This window comes from Channa argus, chromosome 9 (genome assembly GCF_033026475.1).
Source record: "Channa argus isolate prfri chromosome 9, Channa argus male v1.0, whole genome shotgun sequence".
NCBI classification, from domain to species: Eukaryota; Metazoa; Chordata; class Actinopteri; order Anabantiformes; family Channidae; genus Channa; species Channa argus.
In genome coordinates, this window is record NC_090205.1 from 3,814,958 (window position 1) to 3,831,269 (window position 16,312).

The 16,312-nt window shown below is 42.3% G+C and overlaps 1 protein-coding gene across 1 annotated transcript; it reads right to left on the bottom strand.

The window, feature by feature from the left end:
- Window positions 1–203: 203 nt before the first annotated feature.
- frzb (frizzled related protein) lies at window positions 204–14,578 on the bottom strand. The gene is made up of 8 exons (XM_067515609.1): window positions 14,222–14,578; window positions 6,988–7,236; window positions 5,634–5,669; window positions 5,436–5,495; window positions 5,269–5,334; window positions 4,161–4,365; window positions 3,979–4,042; window positions 204–3,556 (listed from the first exon to the last, which is right to left on the bottom strand). The coding sequence occupies exons 1-8, from the start codon at window positions 14,424–14,426 to the stop codon at window positions 3,497–3,499; spliced, it is 945 nt and encodes a 314-aa protein (XP_067371710.1). The 5' UTR covers window positions 14,427–14,578; the 3' UTR covers window positions 204–3,496.
- Between the last annotated feature and the right edge of the window lie 1,734 nt (window positions 14,579–16,312).

Genomic DNA, 16,312 nt, shown 5'->3' on the forward strand with positions numbered 1-16,312 from the left:
GTGATATCGCAATCACAGAAACGGTCAGAGGTGAGTTCAGTGACCACCAAACTCTAATTAGTTCATCCTTGACTCGAAGTAGACAAATATATATAAAAAAAAATCTCATTCACAAGAATGGGAGAGTTGGGAAAGTTGGGTTTCACGATTGACTTGACTGTTGACCTTTGACCTTCCAGAGAAAAACACCCACAGACTTCATCTTTGAACATGTCTAAAATCATGTTTAATGGTCGAAGCTGCTTTGAAGAATCAGCGTTAGTACAGTCTACAGATATTAAGTGTTAGTGTGTGTACACAGACAGACATACTGTGACATAATGAGAGTACCGGTTAGACAGCAGGAGGGTCTTGGCATGAGGGCTTCTTTTCATGGCAGCGTAGGTAAAACACAAGTGTAAATAATTACAATGAATGATGGCTGAATTCCATTTAGCTGCTTCAATTTGAAGGAGCTGGTTTTGTGCTGCTGTCTCAGTGTCACCACTTAATGGGACACAGACATTGTTAATGTTTTTTTGTCCCTACAAAGACAAGTCAAATCATCCACAGTGAAAAAGAAAGAACTGTTGTGTATTTATTATGTGGTCGACAGTTCTCCTTTGTAAGACCAGCTGGGACTGACCCACGACCAAAACAACAAAAACACTGCAACATGCATCACAGATTTTAGAAAAGATGTTCAGGCGTGATCAAGTATTTAAGGCTGCAACAGTCACAAACGCATCTCTGAAAGTCTTTACATTAATCACCTGGATAACTTCACAGTGACTAGATCTTGTATTAGGTGTCAGGCCAATTTGTCTTGGGCTGTGAGACTTTGGTTTGACAGAAAGTCCAAGGGTATGTCAACATTACGCATCTCAGTGTAAACCAGCATTTTTATGTGGATGTTTCACATTCATGTCAGTTTCCAGCTCCGTAACGAACATTCTCATGCAGATTTGATTTGAGAACACGTTCTTAAATTAACAGTGGTGCCACAGTCAAATAGCAGTGCTTTCTCAGAAAATGCTGGGTCACAAAATGGTGCTTCCAGTTTGGATTGAGCAAAAGCTTCTCCAAGCGCATGTAAATCAGATCGAAGGCTATGATCCTGTTACATGCTCAAGGGGTCCAAATCCTACTCCCCCCCCCACCAAGGTGTCGACAACCCAAATTGGATTTTTTTTTTTTTCCCAAATCAGATCTGAGCCACTTGGGGGTCATAAAATCATATTTGGGCACCTTCAGCTGTTAGGATAATATAGCCTGAGTCAATTTCATATATACTGTCCACAGTATGGACTGTTGGAGAAACAGTGTTTAGCTGCTCCCAAATCCTGACAAGAAGGTACAAACACAAGGTGTCAGGGTTTTCCTGCTTCCAGTATGTCCTTACATAAAAATACAGAAACATTTTATAAGTGTTAATGTAGAGTCATATTTGTCTAGTAACCAACACTAGGAGACATGTCCAGGTTAATAATCTGGTTAAATCTGAATAAATCTGGCGGTCAACTAATAGATCTGCCATTAAGAGTCATCAAAGCAGGTAAGAGGTGCTTGGATTTGTCTGTCAGGCCAGTTTCAATAGAAGTAAATGTGAGTTTGAGTAATTATAATGGGACTGTACCGTACACACACACACACACGCACACACACACACACACACACACAGCATCCAACAGGAAATACATCACATGCCTTAAGTCAGCTCAGATCATGACAACATGTAACACTGCATGTCACATGGTTACACAAAAACATGGCCAGAAATATAAAAGATTAAAAAATAAAAATAAAAACAACAATTGGTTACTGGTTATATTAGTTCAAAATGTAAATGTGTTTAAACGCTACATATATACACACAGAGGGAATTGCATGTGCCACACTACCTCATGCTTAAAACTCACTTTGTCAATTAACAACTAATTTTGCGAACATTAATTTGGAGTTATAAATTATCAAAAAAAAAAATAGCAAAAATAGTTTTTGAATTTAGTTATTTACAAAATCTCGTTTTGGCTCCTGATCAGTTTAATTAACGACCCCGAATACTTGTTTGATATTTGCTTTTGATTCAAATTATTAAGAAGGTAGTGAGACGCTGCACTCATTCGCTTCTCGTGAGACATTTAGACCAGAAAAGACGCTAGAAATGGGACCTTGGGGACAGACATGTCCAAGTCCCCGGCCCCCTACATAAAAGCAACCACAGATTACATCTGATGCGACACTTTATTGTGATAGGTTTGCAACTGTGTATCTTTGTAGAAATGTTGTGGATCGTCCTAGTTATTTTGTACTTTTTGTGGCTGTATGATGCTTGAGGACAACTTCTTTCATTTTGTAATTAATCAGCAATCCCCACCGAGACCCTGAAATCAACAATGAATTGCCTCTGCTCACGTTTAGTCCGTCAGTCTGCACCTTGGTTCAGTTTGTTCGTCTGTGCTCTGGACCTGATGTTCAATTAAAAACATCAACCAGACACGAGGCTCCATTGTTGATGTGTGTCTTTACTCCAGTTTATCTTGTCGAGACATTTTCGTCCAAAAACACATCGAGACCAAAATACTTTTTTTCGAGATACGAAATATAAAAAAACTCCAAATCACCTTAAACAAACTAGAGATTTTGCACAAAGATATGATGATTCAGAGCATTTCGGGGAAAATTTGTTCAGAAAGTCTCGAACAAGTATGTGGGATTAAAAATAACATGTTACCTAGTGAAGCCTTGTGGAAAAACCACATTGAAGACTGACACACAAGTAAAGACAATTCACTTATGGCCGTAGTGTCTCTGTGGGGATTTTAGAAATACGATTATTTAGAAAATGACTGAAGTTATTCTTTACCAGACACCCACTCTGTGTAGGACCATCCAGTCATCCATCCACTGAAGAAGTAGGTAAACTCTGCTGCTGCCGTTGCTCTCGTTGTTGCCGTTGCGTTGATCAGCATTTTCCTTCCTTTTAGCAGAGTTTACTCAAGCTCAGTTAAGGGCTACAGATCTATCACCCTTCAAATGTCCAAGTCCAAATGGCTTTCATATGAATGAAATGTCCTCCATCCCACTGCTATGTTAACCTCCAGGATTATTAAAGGTTGTGACCATGGTGACGAACCATGGAGTCAACGTGGTGACCACTGTTCCAAAAAGGGTCATGTACATACTGTATGGCTGTCCTTTGGTTTAGTACTACAGCTTACACCCCCTCAGTTCCCTTCATTGAGTGCTTCAGGCACACACACACACATGGACAAACTCACAATCACACAAACTAAACGCACACTAAATAATGTTTGTGCAAAGAAAACAAATGACAAAAATCAGACTTCAATTAGTCTGACAAATGAAAAGATGAACTACATTCAGCTACAACAGCTTGTGATAGTGCAATATCTACAAACACACACCGACATAGTCATGCAGTCAAACACACACACACACACACCCACACACACACACCTTCCGACACACAGACACGCCCACAAACAGTCAGATCTCAGTGGCGACTCTGTTGCAGAGCTGCTTCACCTTTCCGCCGCAGTATCCGATCCCATTTCTGAACAGAAACACAGACAAACAGGAAGTGAGGTGTTATGAAAAACACCAATAACGCAGCATTGTTGTGGGATTACTGTAAATCGGGTTCAGCGCTTTCCAGAACAACCCTTCCTCATTTTCTAATCTGTTCACCCATGAGTTTAGGTGGACGTTTGAGTCATAGCGGTGACGAGATCGGAATGGACATGAATTCACAGTGCAAACAAGTACAACATGTTCATGGTCATAACTATTCCTCAAAAGACACAAATCTTGAACAGCTTTTAAAGATTTGGCATCTTTAGATATTGTTTTAATAGGAACTGTCTTTTTTGATTAGTTGGTGCAGCTGTAACGTTGCACGTCCGTTAACAGCAGAAGGTGGCCTGAAGACCGCCGCGGTGGGTTTTATGTTTGCGTGCATTTGGACGTAAATCTCACCTTGACCTTACTGCGCATTTTGTCCTTCCACTTCTGAGCAATGGAGTGGTCAATCAGGAGCAACCTGCAAGCACAAACACAGAGCCAGGTTCATGCATGGAGCTGTCCTGCCTCCATCTACAATTACGTCATCATCCGATTACAATCGAAATCTAATCTGCTTCAACCCCCGATGCTCATACCTGGACGTTTCATCATTTTCATAGCCCATAATGAGGTACTCTTCCCCAGGGGTCAGCGGAGGACACAGGCAGGAGGACGAGTAGTACAGAGTTTGAGTCTCCCTGGGTATGTACACCAGGGAAGACTTCAGCACTTCCTTCACCTCCACCACCGCTGTGGGCTCCAGACCACGGTTCCTCACCTCCCTCACCCTCGCTCGGATCACTGAGGAACAAAGTCATCAGCAGACAGGAGTTGATCTTACATACATATCTTTTACACGCATTTCTAGCAGCTTTCACTGAGAGCAATAACTATGTTGAACCTCTATTAACAAACTTAATGCAAAGACATGTGGTGCCGCCCGTGAAAACAAGCATAGGCTGGATGCAGCAGTCGAGTGTTTACACGCCCTCGATTTGTCATCACCCAAAGTTTCTGGTTTGGTTCGTGTCACAAGCGCCACAGCTAAAGCCCTCTGTGGTTTCATAAGTGACCCAGAAACGCCGAACCTACAGGTGGGCAGGACTTCAGTCAAGTAAGAAGGACAAATGTGAAAATGAGAATACTGCAGCATGAGACTTTGAGGGCTACATGAAGAAAAATAAAATAAAAGCGTGATTGCTATTGATCTCCCTCTGACATCAATGGCATCCCTCCATCTTCACTAGCCTCCTAATTTAATTATATCTGAATATTTTGAAAGCGCTTGTGCTTTAAATTATGGCTGAAGGAAAAAATAAATAAAAAATGAAATCTCCCCCAAGTGGATTTTGTGGCCAAAGGCATTAGGGAGCTTCAGGAATCCCCTTGAAAATCTCTGCTGGATTTGCCAAGTCATGCCTTTGTGCTGTAATCAAAAAAATAAAAAAAACTAACAGCCTCAGCAAAATGAAAGGAAAAAACCCATCATAGAGAAAGAATTGACCGAGTTCAGAGAACGACTTCACTCTTTCTTCTCAGTACCGAAAGTACGGCTTTACTCTATCTGGGCTTTGTGTTTGCATTGAAATACTTCTGACTGTGGATTGTTAATGGAATAAGCAGTAAGCCCAACACACACATAAACTCACATATTGAACATATGACCCATCATCTCACTTTTCACACTGGTCCTACACGACTCACCGTAATTGTAGTTGTTCTTCAGGTAGGTCTTCTGACCCATTCTGACTGTCTGACATTTACAGCGACCTGCAGAAGCACAAAGTAAAGACATCAGAGCCTCCCAGTTGGAATTTATTTCAGAAAACTGGTGGCATTAAGGCAGCAACAGAGACAGGTGGACCGTTTACCTGCGTTTGTTCCCTTACAGTGGAGGTTGCTGGAGTCCATTGGGAAGTCTGGACTGGACTCTGTCAGATGATTAAAACCAGAATAAAATCTGTAACTGAACTGGTTAAACTGGTTTTAGATGCACACGTGCAAGTATGTTAGCAGCCCAGATGCTTCGCTATCATTTGTGGAAACTCCACAGGAGAGGTCATGCTCACCTGGGTTACACCTGGCGGGGTCCGGGTAGTATGGATCTACAGAGACACAGAGAGACACCTCACGTTTAAAAAAAAAATTAAAAATTGTTCAGAAAAACGGCCCTTTATTTTATTAGCAGCATCACAGAATGCGTACGGCGACTGAATCCCCAGCTGGATTACGCTTTGTAATCTTTGGAAGGCTCTGCTACATTTTCTAGTGCGTTTTGCACGGACGAGACCCAACTGCTTAAAGCACAGTTGCATTCCAAATGAAATGTGATTTTTTTTTTTTTTTTTTTACTAGCAGTTGCCACGCAATAAGTTTCTCTTTTGGTACCTGCACCCACCAATGCAGCAAGGAGACATTTGTAACCCGATTTGAGCCCGAGCTCAGCTAACTCCAATTACATTTAGTCAATTAGCAGATGCTTTTATCCAAAGCGACTTACAAATCTAAGTCGAGGAGAAAACATCAATGCAAAGTCCGTGATATAATCATGATGTAGGTTGTTTACTCATCACCTGTTCTCATTGCACCGTGTCTTTGAAATCACCACCAACTGAGTGACAAATGGAGACAAACTTCTGAAGATTTCAGACTGACTGAAAATCCCTGGAATGATTTCCACCCTGGCTGAACTTTGGCAAATCAACAAATCACACCGAGGGAAAATCCTAAACCCTGCAGAGCTCAGCCGAGCCAGGGCAGCTCTTTGATACGTGGGCGTATCCGTATGAAGGGCAGGGGGATTGAGACGAGTGCTTTTTTTTTCAGGTCTTGCTAGTCCAGGGTCTCTTTAAAGAAGCCGAGGACAGTGAGGGTTTTATTGAGTGTAAAATGAGTGGGCTGCTTGCATCAAGGGCTTCTTTGAGAAAGTCAGTGGGAGCGAAGCCGGAGGGGAAATGACTCACGGTATCTGTTGGAGAGGGAGCAAAAACAAACTGCTGAGAGCAGAAACATTTCAGAAGACACTGATAGGGTTTAGCAAAGCAGGGAAAAACGGCTCCCTGATGGTCAATGTCTTCTGATGGAAAGTCTGAAATATCCTTGGTCACAGGGAGCCTTCACGTTACACTCAGACTTTATTTGCGTATCAGTGGCTTTCTAATGGTAGAAACTAATCTCCGAGAGCTTGTATGGTTTGAATCATGAGCAGAGCCTTTCTTCCTCTATGCTTTGGCTTTTCTATCCCTTTGGTAGAAGTTCGTCTTTGAGTCGTCAGTCCAGAAATCTTTGTTTCAGACCATTTCTACACTATGGAATTAAAGGGAAAACCCACTTGTTGCCCAGTGTACAACAAACCTAAGTTAATTTAACTTGCCATTGCAACACTTTTTAAAAAGGAACCGTAAATGATAAAAACAGCGATACCTGATCCCTCAACCGGGACGATGGCCTCGGGTGAGATGCAGACCCCTCGGTCATACAGCGGCAGCTCGCTGCAGGCCAGGCTGTCGGGCCAGCTGTGGTTGTAACGCTTCATCACCGGCTCACAGCCCTGCTTTGCCCGCTCACACACCGCCTTACAGGGCTTGATGGGCTCGTGCTGGAAGTCAATGGTGCAGATGGGAGCATACATGGCACACAGGAAGAAAAGCAAGTCCGGACTGCAAGCGGTACCTGAACAGAAAGGAAACAGACGTGTGTCCAGGTGTGTTACCAGTTCAAGTAACTCGCTTTACCACTGGACACATGTTTGGGATGACGTAGTGGGAATTTCTGTGCTACAGTGTGAGGTGAATCCCCTGAAGCCGTTTTAAAGTACTTTTTGAAGTAAATTTTTAGTGGCTGCAGTATTATGCATAGATTTCATTCTTAAATTTAATTCAGGACATTTGTCAGCAGCTGTCTGACGTTCAAACCATTGGTGGTGAAGTGGGAGAAGCTTCTTCGGGCACCGTCCCATTATTTCCAATCAATGTCCATTACGGTAATATTTCCTCTTACTTTATTTGAAGTCAGAGTACCATTGTGTGCCAAATGAGACCAGAACGAGTGGTTAGAGGATGGATCGGGATTTTGTTATTGAATGGGACTAAGGTTTGGCTGCACAGCTTCACCATGAAGTTACAGAAATATTTTGAACTTGTGACCTGAAGGTTTTCCGGGTTTTTAGCATGCAAGTCTTTAATTAGGACATTTTTTTGGTTAGGACTTTTTGGCTTTCCACTCTCCCTCTCTCCACCCGTCCAACCTCAGCTGGGCTCTAAGTGGAGTCAGTATCTAAACATATTTATTAAAGACAGATGAGAATATGCGTCATGAAAAATTTTGTAAGTTAGTAAAAGTTGTCCACACGCCTTTAAAAATGTGTAACAGAGCATTAATTTATAAAGGTCTTTGCCACAAATGTATGTTCAAGTCCAAACACTACAGAAGATATATGACTACCCACTGGAAAACTGTTCATTTGGACTTGCCTGCAAAAGGTTTGCATCCCTTTATTTTGCAATAGCCAAAACTGTAAAAGAAAGATTTTTTTTACCCCTTATATCATGTTTTTCTAGACTGAGTGCAAATACAAGTACTCATATTTGAGTACTTACCGATACCAGTACCGAACGGTTTTGCTTCTACAGTCCAAATTGCAAAAAAGTTGGAATGATAAATAAAAAAAAAATACAATTTGCAAAATTCATCAACCCATATTTTATTCACAATAGAACGTAAACAACATTTTACAGACATTTTACTCTTTCATGGAAAATATTAGCTCATTTTGACTTTGATGGCAGCAACACTGTAAATGTCTGGGGAGTGAGGAGACCAGTTGCTGGAGTTTTAGGAAAAGAATGTTGTTCTCTTCTTTTGTGATGCAGGATTCCAGCTGCTCAACACTTCTGGGCCTTTGTTGCTGGATTTTTCGTGTTATGCTGTTGTGATGGATGCGGCATGTGGTTTAGCATCGTCTTGCTGAAATATGCAGGGTCTTCCCTGAAAGAGACTTTGTCTGGATGGCAGCATATGTTGCTCTAAAACCTCTATGTCCTTTTCAGCATTGACGGTGTCTCTCCAGATGTCTAAGCTGCTCACACCATAGGCACTAATGCACCTCCACACCATCAGAGATGCAGGCTTTCAAACTGTGTGCTGATAACAAGCTGGATGGTCCCTCTCTACTTTAGTCCACGGGACACAATGTCCATGGTTTCCAAAAAAAATTTGAAATTTTGATTCATGTGACCACAGAACAATTTTCCATTTTTCCTCAGACCATTTGAAATTAGATTTGGCGCAGAGAACACGGTGTAGTTTCTGGATTGTGTTCACATCTGGCTTCTTCTTTGCATGATACAGCTTTAACCATTTGTGGATTGTACAGTGATCTGTGTTCTGTGGTTTCTGGAAGTGTTTCTGAGCCCACAGAGTGATGTCCAGTAGAGAATCAGGCCAGTTTTTAAAGCAGTGCTGCCTGAGGGCCAGAAGATTACGTGCATCCAGCCTCGTCCCTTGTGCACAGAGATTCCTCTCGACTCTCTGAATCTTTTGATCATATTATACACTGTAGATGGTGGAATCTTCAAAGTCTTTGCAATTTTACATTGAGGAACATTTTTCTGAAATCGTTCAACAATTTTTAGACACAGTTTTTCACAGATTGGTGAACCTCTCTCCATCTTTACATTTGATTGGCTCTGCCTTTCTGAAATTCTCTTTTTGTACCCAGTCATGTTAATGACCTGTTACCAATTAACCTAGTTAGTTGTCAAATGCTCCTCTGTTTGTTTTCTGATTTGCAGCAATTACATTTTCAGCTTTTTTTTTTTTTTGCCCCTGTTCCAACTTTTTTGAGAAGTGTTGTTGCCATCAAATTAGAATGAGCTAATATTTTTGAAATGGTAAAACGTCTCAGTTTCAACATCTCATCTTGTTTATATTCTATTGTGAATTAAATATTGGTTGAAGAGATTTGCAAATCTCAATTGCAAATTATAAATTAGTACACAGTCAGTATCATCAACGCAATATTTAATTCAGTGTAAATTTGTGTTAATTTAATCAAGGGGGATGCAAATCAATATAATTTTCATTATTTTACTAGAATGTTTTTATACAGTCTTTGAGCATATTTGTAACTTCTGATGATAAAAGATTTTACCAGCTGAATGTGTACTATTATAAATCACTGTTAAATTTGCCTCCCTTTACATTGAAATTGCATTTAGGGGGAAGCAAACTTAAACTTAATATAATATAACACTGGGCGTCTCCCGACAGAGTCTGACCTTCTACTTTTATTCCCTTTAATGTTGTTTAAGTGTTTAAAATTGAATATAAATGCTTTAAAATATGCTTGAATCTGACCCAAAACCGGCCTATGTGATCGGCTCAGTACAGATCTATGTTGTGCTCAAGAAAAGCCAGAACGAGTGAATAAAGAAAGTTTGAAAGCGGTTTTGCTCAGCTCCAAACTCTTGGGCAGGTTTTATGGGAAGTGGGTTTGAATCCGACTGATTTTAGAAAAACTGTTAAGTACTAACAATCACCCCGAGTATTGAGAACATGAAGTCTACATGGTGCATTGCTGCACAGACAGCTGCAAAGACGTTGCCACAGTCAGAGCTGTTGCCATAGTATGTCAGTTGAAGAGCGCCACTTTACCTTTGCTCAATCTCCATCAAATGTTTTTAAGTAAATAACAACTTAAAAAAAAAAAAAAGTGAAAGTATGCAGGTAACTCAGTAACCATGGCAGGTTGGGTCCATACCTCACAAGATGGCGCCTGGTCCCCTAACAATTAACCTGGCATAACTTCACATTCAGCCTGTATAGTATATAGTATTTTCAGACCACAAACGTACCCTGTTTAAAAAGTATTACCAGTGTAGTAAATAAACATGTTCGATGAGCTTGAAGTTCACAGTTTGAATAAAACTATGAATTTTTATTTTGTACACCGAGAAATGTCAAGACTGAGATAGTGTATGTGCAGAACGTGCAGGTTTGCAGAGCAGCGGCTTTAGACAAACTTATCAAAAACACACAGTGGTCGTGATATTTGGTATCAGCGGAAAAACGACAGAGAGAAGAAACCGAACAGAGGTGAACAGCAGGTTGTTCCAGCCTGACTCCCACTGACACCAAGAGGACAACTAAACTGGACTTCACGCTAAATTTGAAATCATTTTTCATCGAATCAATATAAACTCAAGCCACTTTTTTTTTTTAAGGACAATTCCAACCAAAAGTATCTGCATATGTCTTTACCAGCAAAAAGAGTGGGGCCAAATATGTTGTTTTTTTATAATTTGGCTGAACTTTTAATGTTCAGGCCTGTTTGAATCTAATGATCAATCTAAATTTGTTTTATTAGCTTCTGGGCAGAAGTAAAAACCGTGAAATGAAGGTTTGGCAGCAGTGCAGCTGGACAGACTCCGTGATAATGAACATGTGGTAAAACCCAACAGCTCAACAGAACAGAAGAAAGACCAATGTTATTTAGTGAATTCACCTTTAAACAACATATATTTCTAAACTTTTTTCCTGTTGTGCTCTTTACATTTTGCTTCCTTTTATAAGTAGCACAATCCCTTTTACTACTTGTGTCTTTGTATTTGTGCAAATTTACCAAGTCATTTAGCACCAGAGACCTGCCAAATGCTTTTTGGCTTGTTAAATAATCATTGCACCATTAGTCTCAAAATTGTTCCCATATTAAAGTTTTCAGTCGAATTTCACGGTTTCACAACCAAACGAACCAAGAAGTGCAATGTCATGGACGGTTTATTGAAATGCACTTTCCTGCCCCGATCCTCTAACTTTTGTGAAAATATCAGTTCTGATAACATTGTGCATCGTAACACAACATCAGCTTATTCAGGTCCTAAAAGGAAAAGAAAATCCAGATCAACACAAATTGCTGTACCATCACACTCTGTGTGTACAACCAGAACTTTCAATTTAAAAATATAACATTGTGAGAAAAGTCATGAAAACACACGTCACACCAGAAAATTTAAATTAACATCACAAAATGTAGAGGAGCGTATGCTATGAAGAAGTGTGAAGGTATGTTGTTGACACAGTGATATCACTGTTAGCTCTGCTCAAGGTTGAAGGTTTTCCTGAAAATGTGAAATTACTGCTTCCTGGTGCCAGACTGACTCCTAGATATTATGCAACTAAAACTCGATTTTTTGTTTTTATTAAATGTTCATACAGAACACATCGATAAAAGGTTCCAGCACAAGATGGTGCAGTTGAGTTTTGTTATGAGGCTAAACAGCCTTATTTATGAATGAGCACGTTTACTGCCGCCGGTTCAAAGAGCTTCACAGCTCCTCGTCAATGTTTTTCCCACAGGTCTCAATTAATTTTAATATTAAAATGATCACAGATTCTAGCTGTGCATTTATGTCTTTTGAAGACATATTTGTAAGATTTATTTCAACAACAAATGAGCTGCACAAAAGTAAATCACACAAACACTAAATCTTGTGTCTCCTTCGACTCTACAGTCGGACATACAAATGTCCACAAACAACCAACTTCCATTTTGGGTCCTCACACCCACAACTGCAGCCCTTTACTCTCATATTACTTGCAAAGCTCAGGGCTCTGCTCGGCCCACCGGCAGGCTTCCACAAGCTGGCCAATCAGAACAGGCGGGCGTGAGGTGGGGTGGGGCTTAAAGAGACGGGAGCCCATTGTTAGAGAAATTATCCGATTTTGGAAACTATTGAGAAAAATAAAATACAAACAAGATAAAGAAAAATACAAATTAGGCATAAAATGGCCTCTTTAAAAAAACAGCCAGAGTTGTTTGCAGATTGCAGTCATACATTTTGTGTTTTTATTCACCACCAAATTCAGATAACTCAGTGCTGTGTTGATGTTATGAGGATCCAAACTGTGTCCGTATCATATTTATTCAGCGAACAAACGCTACAAATCCAGAAGAGGCTATTTTTCTGGGAAAGGATTTCCCTAAAAAATACCAGGCTCTCACTTCTTGGTATTAAACCTAATCACCGATTTCGAGAACCGTCTCGGTCAGTGGTATAGTTAATGATGTCAGTATGGTTGATAATATCTGGGCAATTCAGTCAGATCAGAGGGAATTTATTTTATCTGGACGACTTCACCACTCAAAGCCAATTTTCCATCTGGATTCCTGGTGTTCTTCCTTCACCTAATTTTAAAAACACCTGAGAAACTGAGACGTTTGGCTCAAGGCAGATCTTTAACCCAGGTTAGAGTCAAAGTACATCAGTACAGATGCCAAACGTTTCCCCTTTTTTTTTTTTTCCAAATTCAAATCAATCACAATGACCTTTCCAACAAAAAAACGTTTCCATCATCACAAAGAGAGTTTCAAGTTTCAGGTTCAGACCAGATCCAGCTCCAGCTGCCTGAATCCTCCAGTAGATGTTAAACAGGAGAGAAGAACAAACAATCTCAGCAGCTGTGAGAAATGGATCCTTTTGGCCCCGCTGCTTGTTAGGCAGAGGAGAGGAAGCCATTTAATCCGTACTGGGCCCAGGTACCAGGCTACGTCAATAATTTACATTAACTAAACTTCTTTGCCGCTGTTTGACATTGTTTCAGACGTTTTCCTGTTCGGCAGTGATACAGAAACCTCAGTCCTCCCGCACGAACCAGCACCGTGACAAGGGAGCTTTTAAGCTAACAACCGCTCAGTTCAGAACATCTACATTCAGTCATTTAGCAGATGCCTCGATCCAAAAGCGACTGACCAGTGAGCTGCAAGGCCGCACAAAGCGAATTCGACGAGAAAAGCATCAACGCGCACTGTCAAACATGAGACATGAGACACGGAGTCAACCAAAAGTCGTCGGCATCGCGCCGCTTTGCATGTTAACGCCACCACCTGTCAGTCTGTGGCACGAGCGCCGTAGAGCCACGCTCGTGGCCAAGAACTCAACGGGCTGACTCGCGTGCTCGCTCTCTGTTAAGCCAAACAAGCGTCTCTTTCCGAATCACTGTCGTCATTTCTTAGAAACGTCCGCACAGGAACAGTTAAAGCTACACTTTCTTTGGGGTGAAGTAGGCGACAAGTGTTACACGAAGAAGCCGAAGACCCTCCTTTTTAAGAAAAAACACACGTTGCTGCTGCAGGTTTGGCGTCACGAACTAAATTCACTCCACTTCTGTCTTTGAGAGGAGCCACATCTCTCACCACACGGATGGAATTTGGGTGAACTCTCCGCACTTCTTCTACAATCATTCGGCTGCACTGATTGATTACTTTCATTGCACAGCAGTCGATTGACCGTTTGCTCTAAAATATGCCAGAAAATAGTTACAGATTGTCTGTGTTCAAGTTGAAAATGGCTCAGAGTCCAGTTTATAATGGACATAAGACGAGGAGCTTTTCAGCAACACAGGCGTCCACGCTTCGGTTCCCGTGCGCTTTATTCTCCTTTACCACTTTGTGTCGTTACTGAACAATGTGCAGAGGAACTGGAGTGTAATGTAAAAAATAAGAGGGAAAAAAAGTGCAAAGTTTAGCGTGAACCTGCACAAACCCGGAGAAGAACTGGGCACGAACTGCACTGTTGGCACAGTCCGTTAACTAATGGCTTAGTTTTTAATTAAGGGTTTAATTAAGGGGGTTCCTGCGCGCACACCGGCGCCAACTCACCCAGCAGCCCTTCAAACTGCTCGATGGCCAGCACCGCGTTGTCCTGCGTGCTGTGGTGGAGGTGGTTCGGCATCTTGGTCATGTTCCACGGCATGGACCGGCACAGCGGGATCCGCACCGGCTCACAGGACGCAGCCCGGACCGCAGGCGGCCACAGCGCGCAGGACGCGGCCAGCAGACACACGGAGAGTCCCGGGGAGAGCATGTCGGCCGGCTGAGGGAGGGGACACACTGTCGGAGAGTTAAATCCAAACACGGACGTGATTTTGCTGCTGATTGGGGCTTTTCTGCTGCTGCTGTCCGGTCTGGAGGCAGCTGGAGGAAGCGGGTGGAGCCGCTTTCACCCCCTCCTCTTCCTCTGTCGCTCCTTCTGAAGGACGACTCCCCTCCTCTCTGGCCTCACCACCTCCTCCTCCTCCACTGATCCCCCATGCTAAAAGACAGATTCCTTTTAGATGAAAAGTCCACAGCGGTTAAGCCCTTAAAAGCTCATGAAATCACATAAAGGTTCAGGAACAGCAGTGGACAATCTTGCATTAGTGCAGAGAGAGAAAAGACCACAAAGTAACAAGTAGTTCTGCAAGAAATGTTTTGGGGTTTTTTTTGAGCCTCAAACGGTTAATATCAAGGCTGTCATGTAGCCATTTCCATTAATCTGGTGGCACCACAGTCAAAGTATGTAAGTATGTTTAACTTCATAGGAAATATACTGTAGGAGAAATGAGCCTTGATGATGTTTTGGGACTATGATGAAATCTAGTTCCTGTTACTGTCATTCCAAGAGACTTAAAAGATCAGAATGAATTCTATCGTCCACATTCATTGTACAGACACTGAAGTCAACACTGAACCTTCTCTACTTACGCCATCATCTGTAACCACTTGTTCAGGGTCGCATGGGATGCGACCTATGCTGGATGCTGGAGCCTATACCAGCTGCCAGGGTCAAAGAGAGGTGGGGTCCACCCCTGAACAGGTCTCCAGTCGAACTCGGAGACTCACACACACACACACACACACACACACAATTTAACCCAACCTGCATGTCTTTGGACTGTGGAAACTCGCGAAAACCCACACGGGAACGAGCGAGAAGGGGATTCCAACCGGGGAACCTGTGAGGCAGCGGCAGTAACCGCCCCTCCACGGTGCCACCATCATCTCTACCCCAGTTTGGTTAGTTTCCAGTCTGCAGCCTAGATTCGCCCATTCGCCACTGTCATGGACGTCCAAAAACGTATATCATCCAGTGCAGTAGTGTTGTTACATTTCTTTATTTCGAAAACCAAGACCCTCATTAATATTGTTCGCACTATCAGGAGTCTCTGTAATTCCACCTTAAATGCAGTTCACCAGCTGCCAAACAAGGAAGTGCAGTGTTAGTTTTGTAAAGTTGCCAGTTTTGGAATAGAGAACTATGTCATCCAGTAGAGGTGTGTGTATGACTGATGTGTTTTTAATAGTTTTTGGAGAAAAATTGTTGGCTAGAAACTAACCAAACACGAGTAGAGCAGATTCAGTGTTTGTATGGTGAATGTGGACAAAACTAACATTTTTTTGTCCCTTTACTTCAGTGTCGCCACAGCGGATCATTTTGTCCGCATGTTGATTTGGGACACTCTGTACGCCGGACGGCCTTCCCGCTGCAACCCTCCCCAATTTCTACCGGGCTTGGGATCGGCACTGCACGGCTGGGGATGGGGATGAGCTGTTGGTGGTTCAGTGTCTTGCCCGGGGACACTTTGACATGTGGTCGGGAAGAGCGGGGCGCGAATCTCTGATCCTATGGTCAGCAGGCGGCCAATCTACCAACTGGGCCACTGCAAATAATTTAGAAAATCGCCAAAGTTATCCTCTAAATTCAAGAAATGTCCCCTGCAGTTCTAGAGTACAGGTCTGTCCACAGCAGACCCCCCCCCACCACCTCCAGTTAGCTGCAGACATGCAGAACAAGACAGCAACTCCCAGCATGCCCTGCTGCAGGATCCCTGCTGTTTACTCCTGATGGCCAACAGCTAAACTGAAAACCCAAGGTACGCTTCAGTTCAGGTGTTGACCTTTGACCCTGGCAGGTTTGTTGCATCAGCAGCT

Excerpts from the sequence above, each read along its gene's own strand:
- frzb (XM_067515609.1), bottom strand. The coding sequence starts at position 14,426 with ATGCTCTCCCCGGGACTCTCCGTGTGTCTGCTGGCCGCGTCCTGCGCG. Across the intron at positions 4,366-5,268 it reads GAAGAACAACTACAATTACG|TGATCCGAGCGAGGGTGAGG; the intron begins GTGAGTCGTGTA and ends TTTGTTCCTCAG. Across the intron at positions 4,043-4,160 it reads GAAAATGATGAAACGTCCAG|GTTGCTCCTGATTGACCACT; the intron begins GTATGAGCATCG and ends TTGTGCTTGCAG.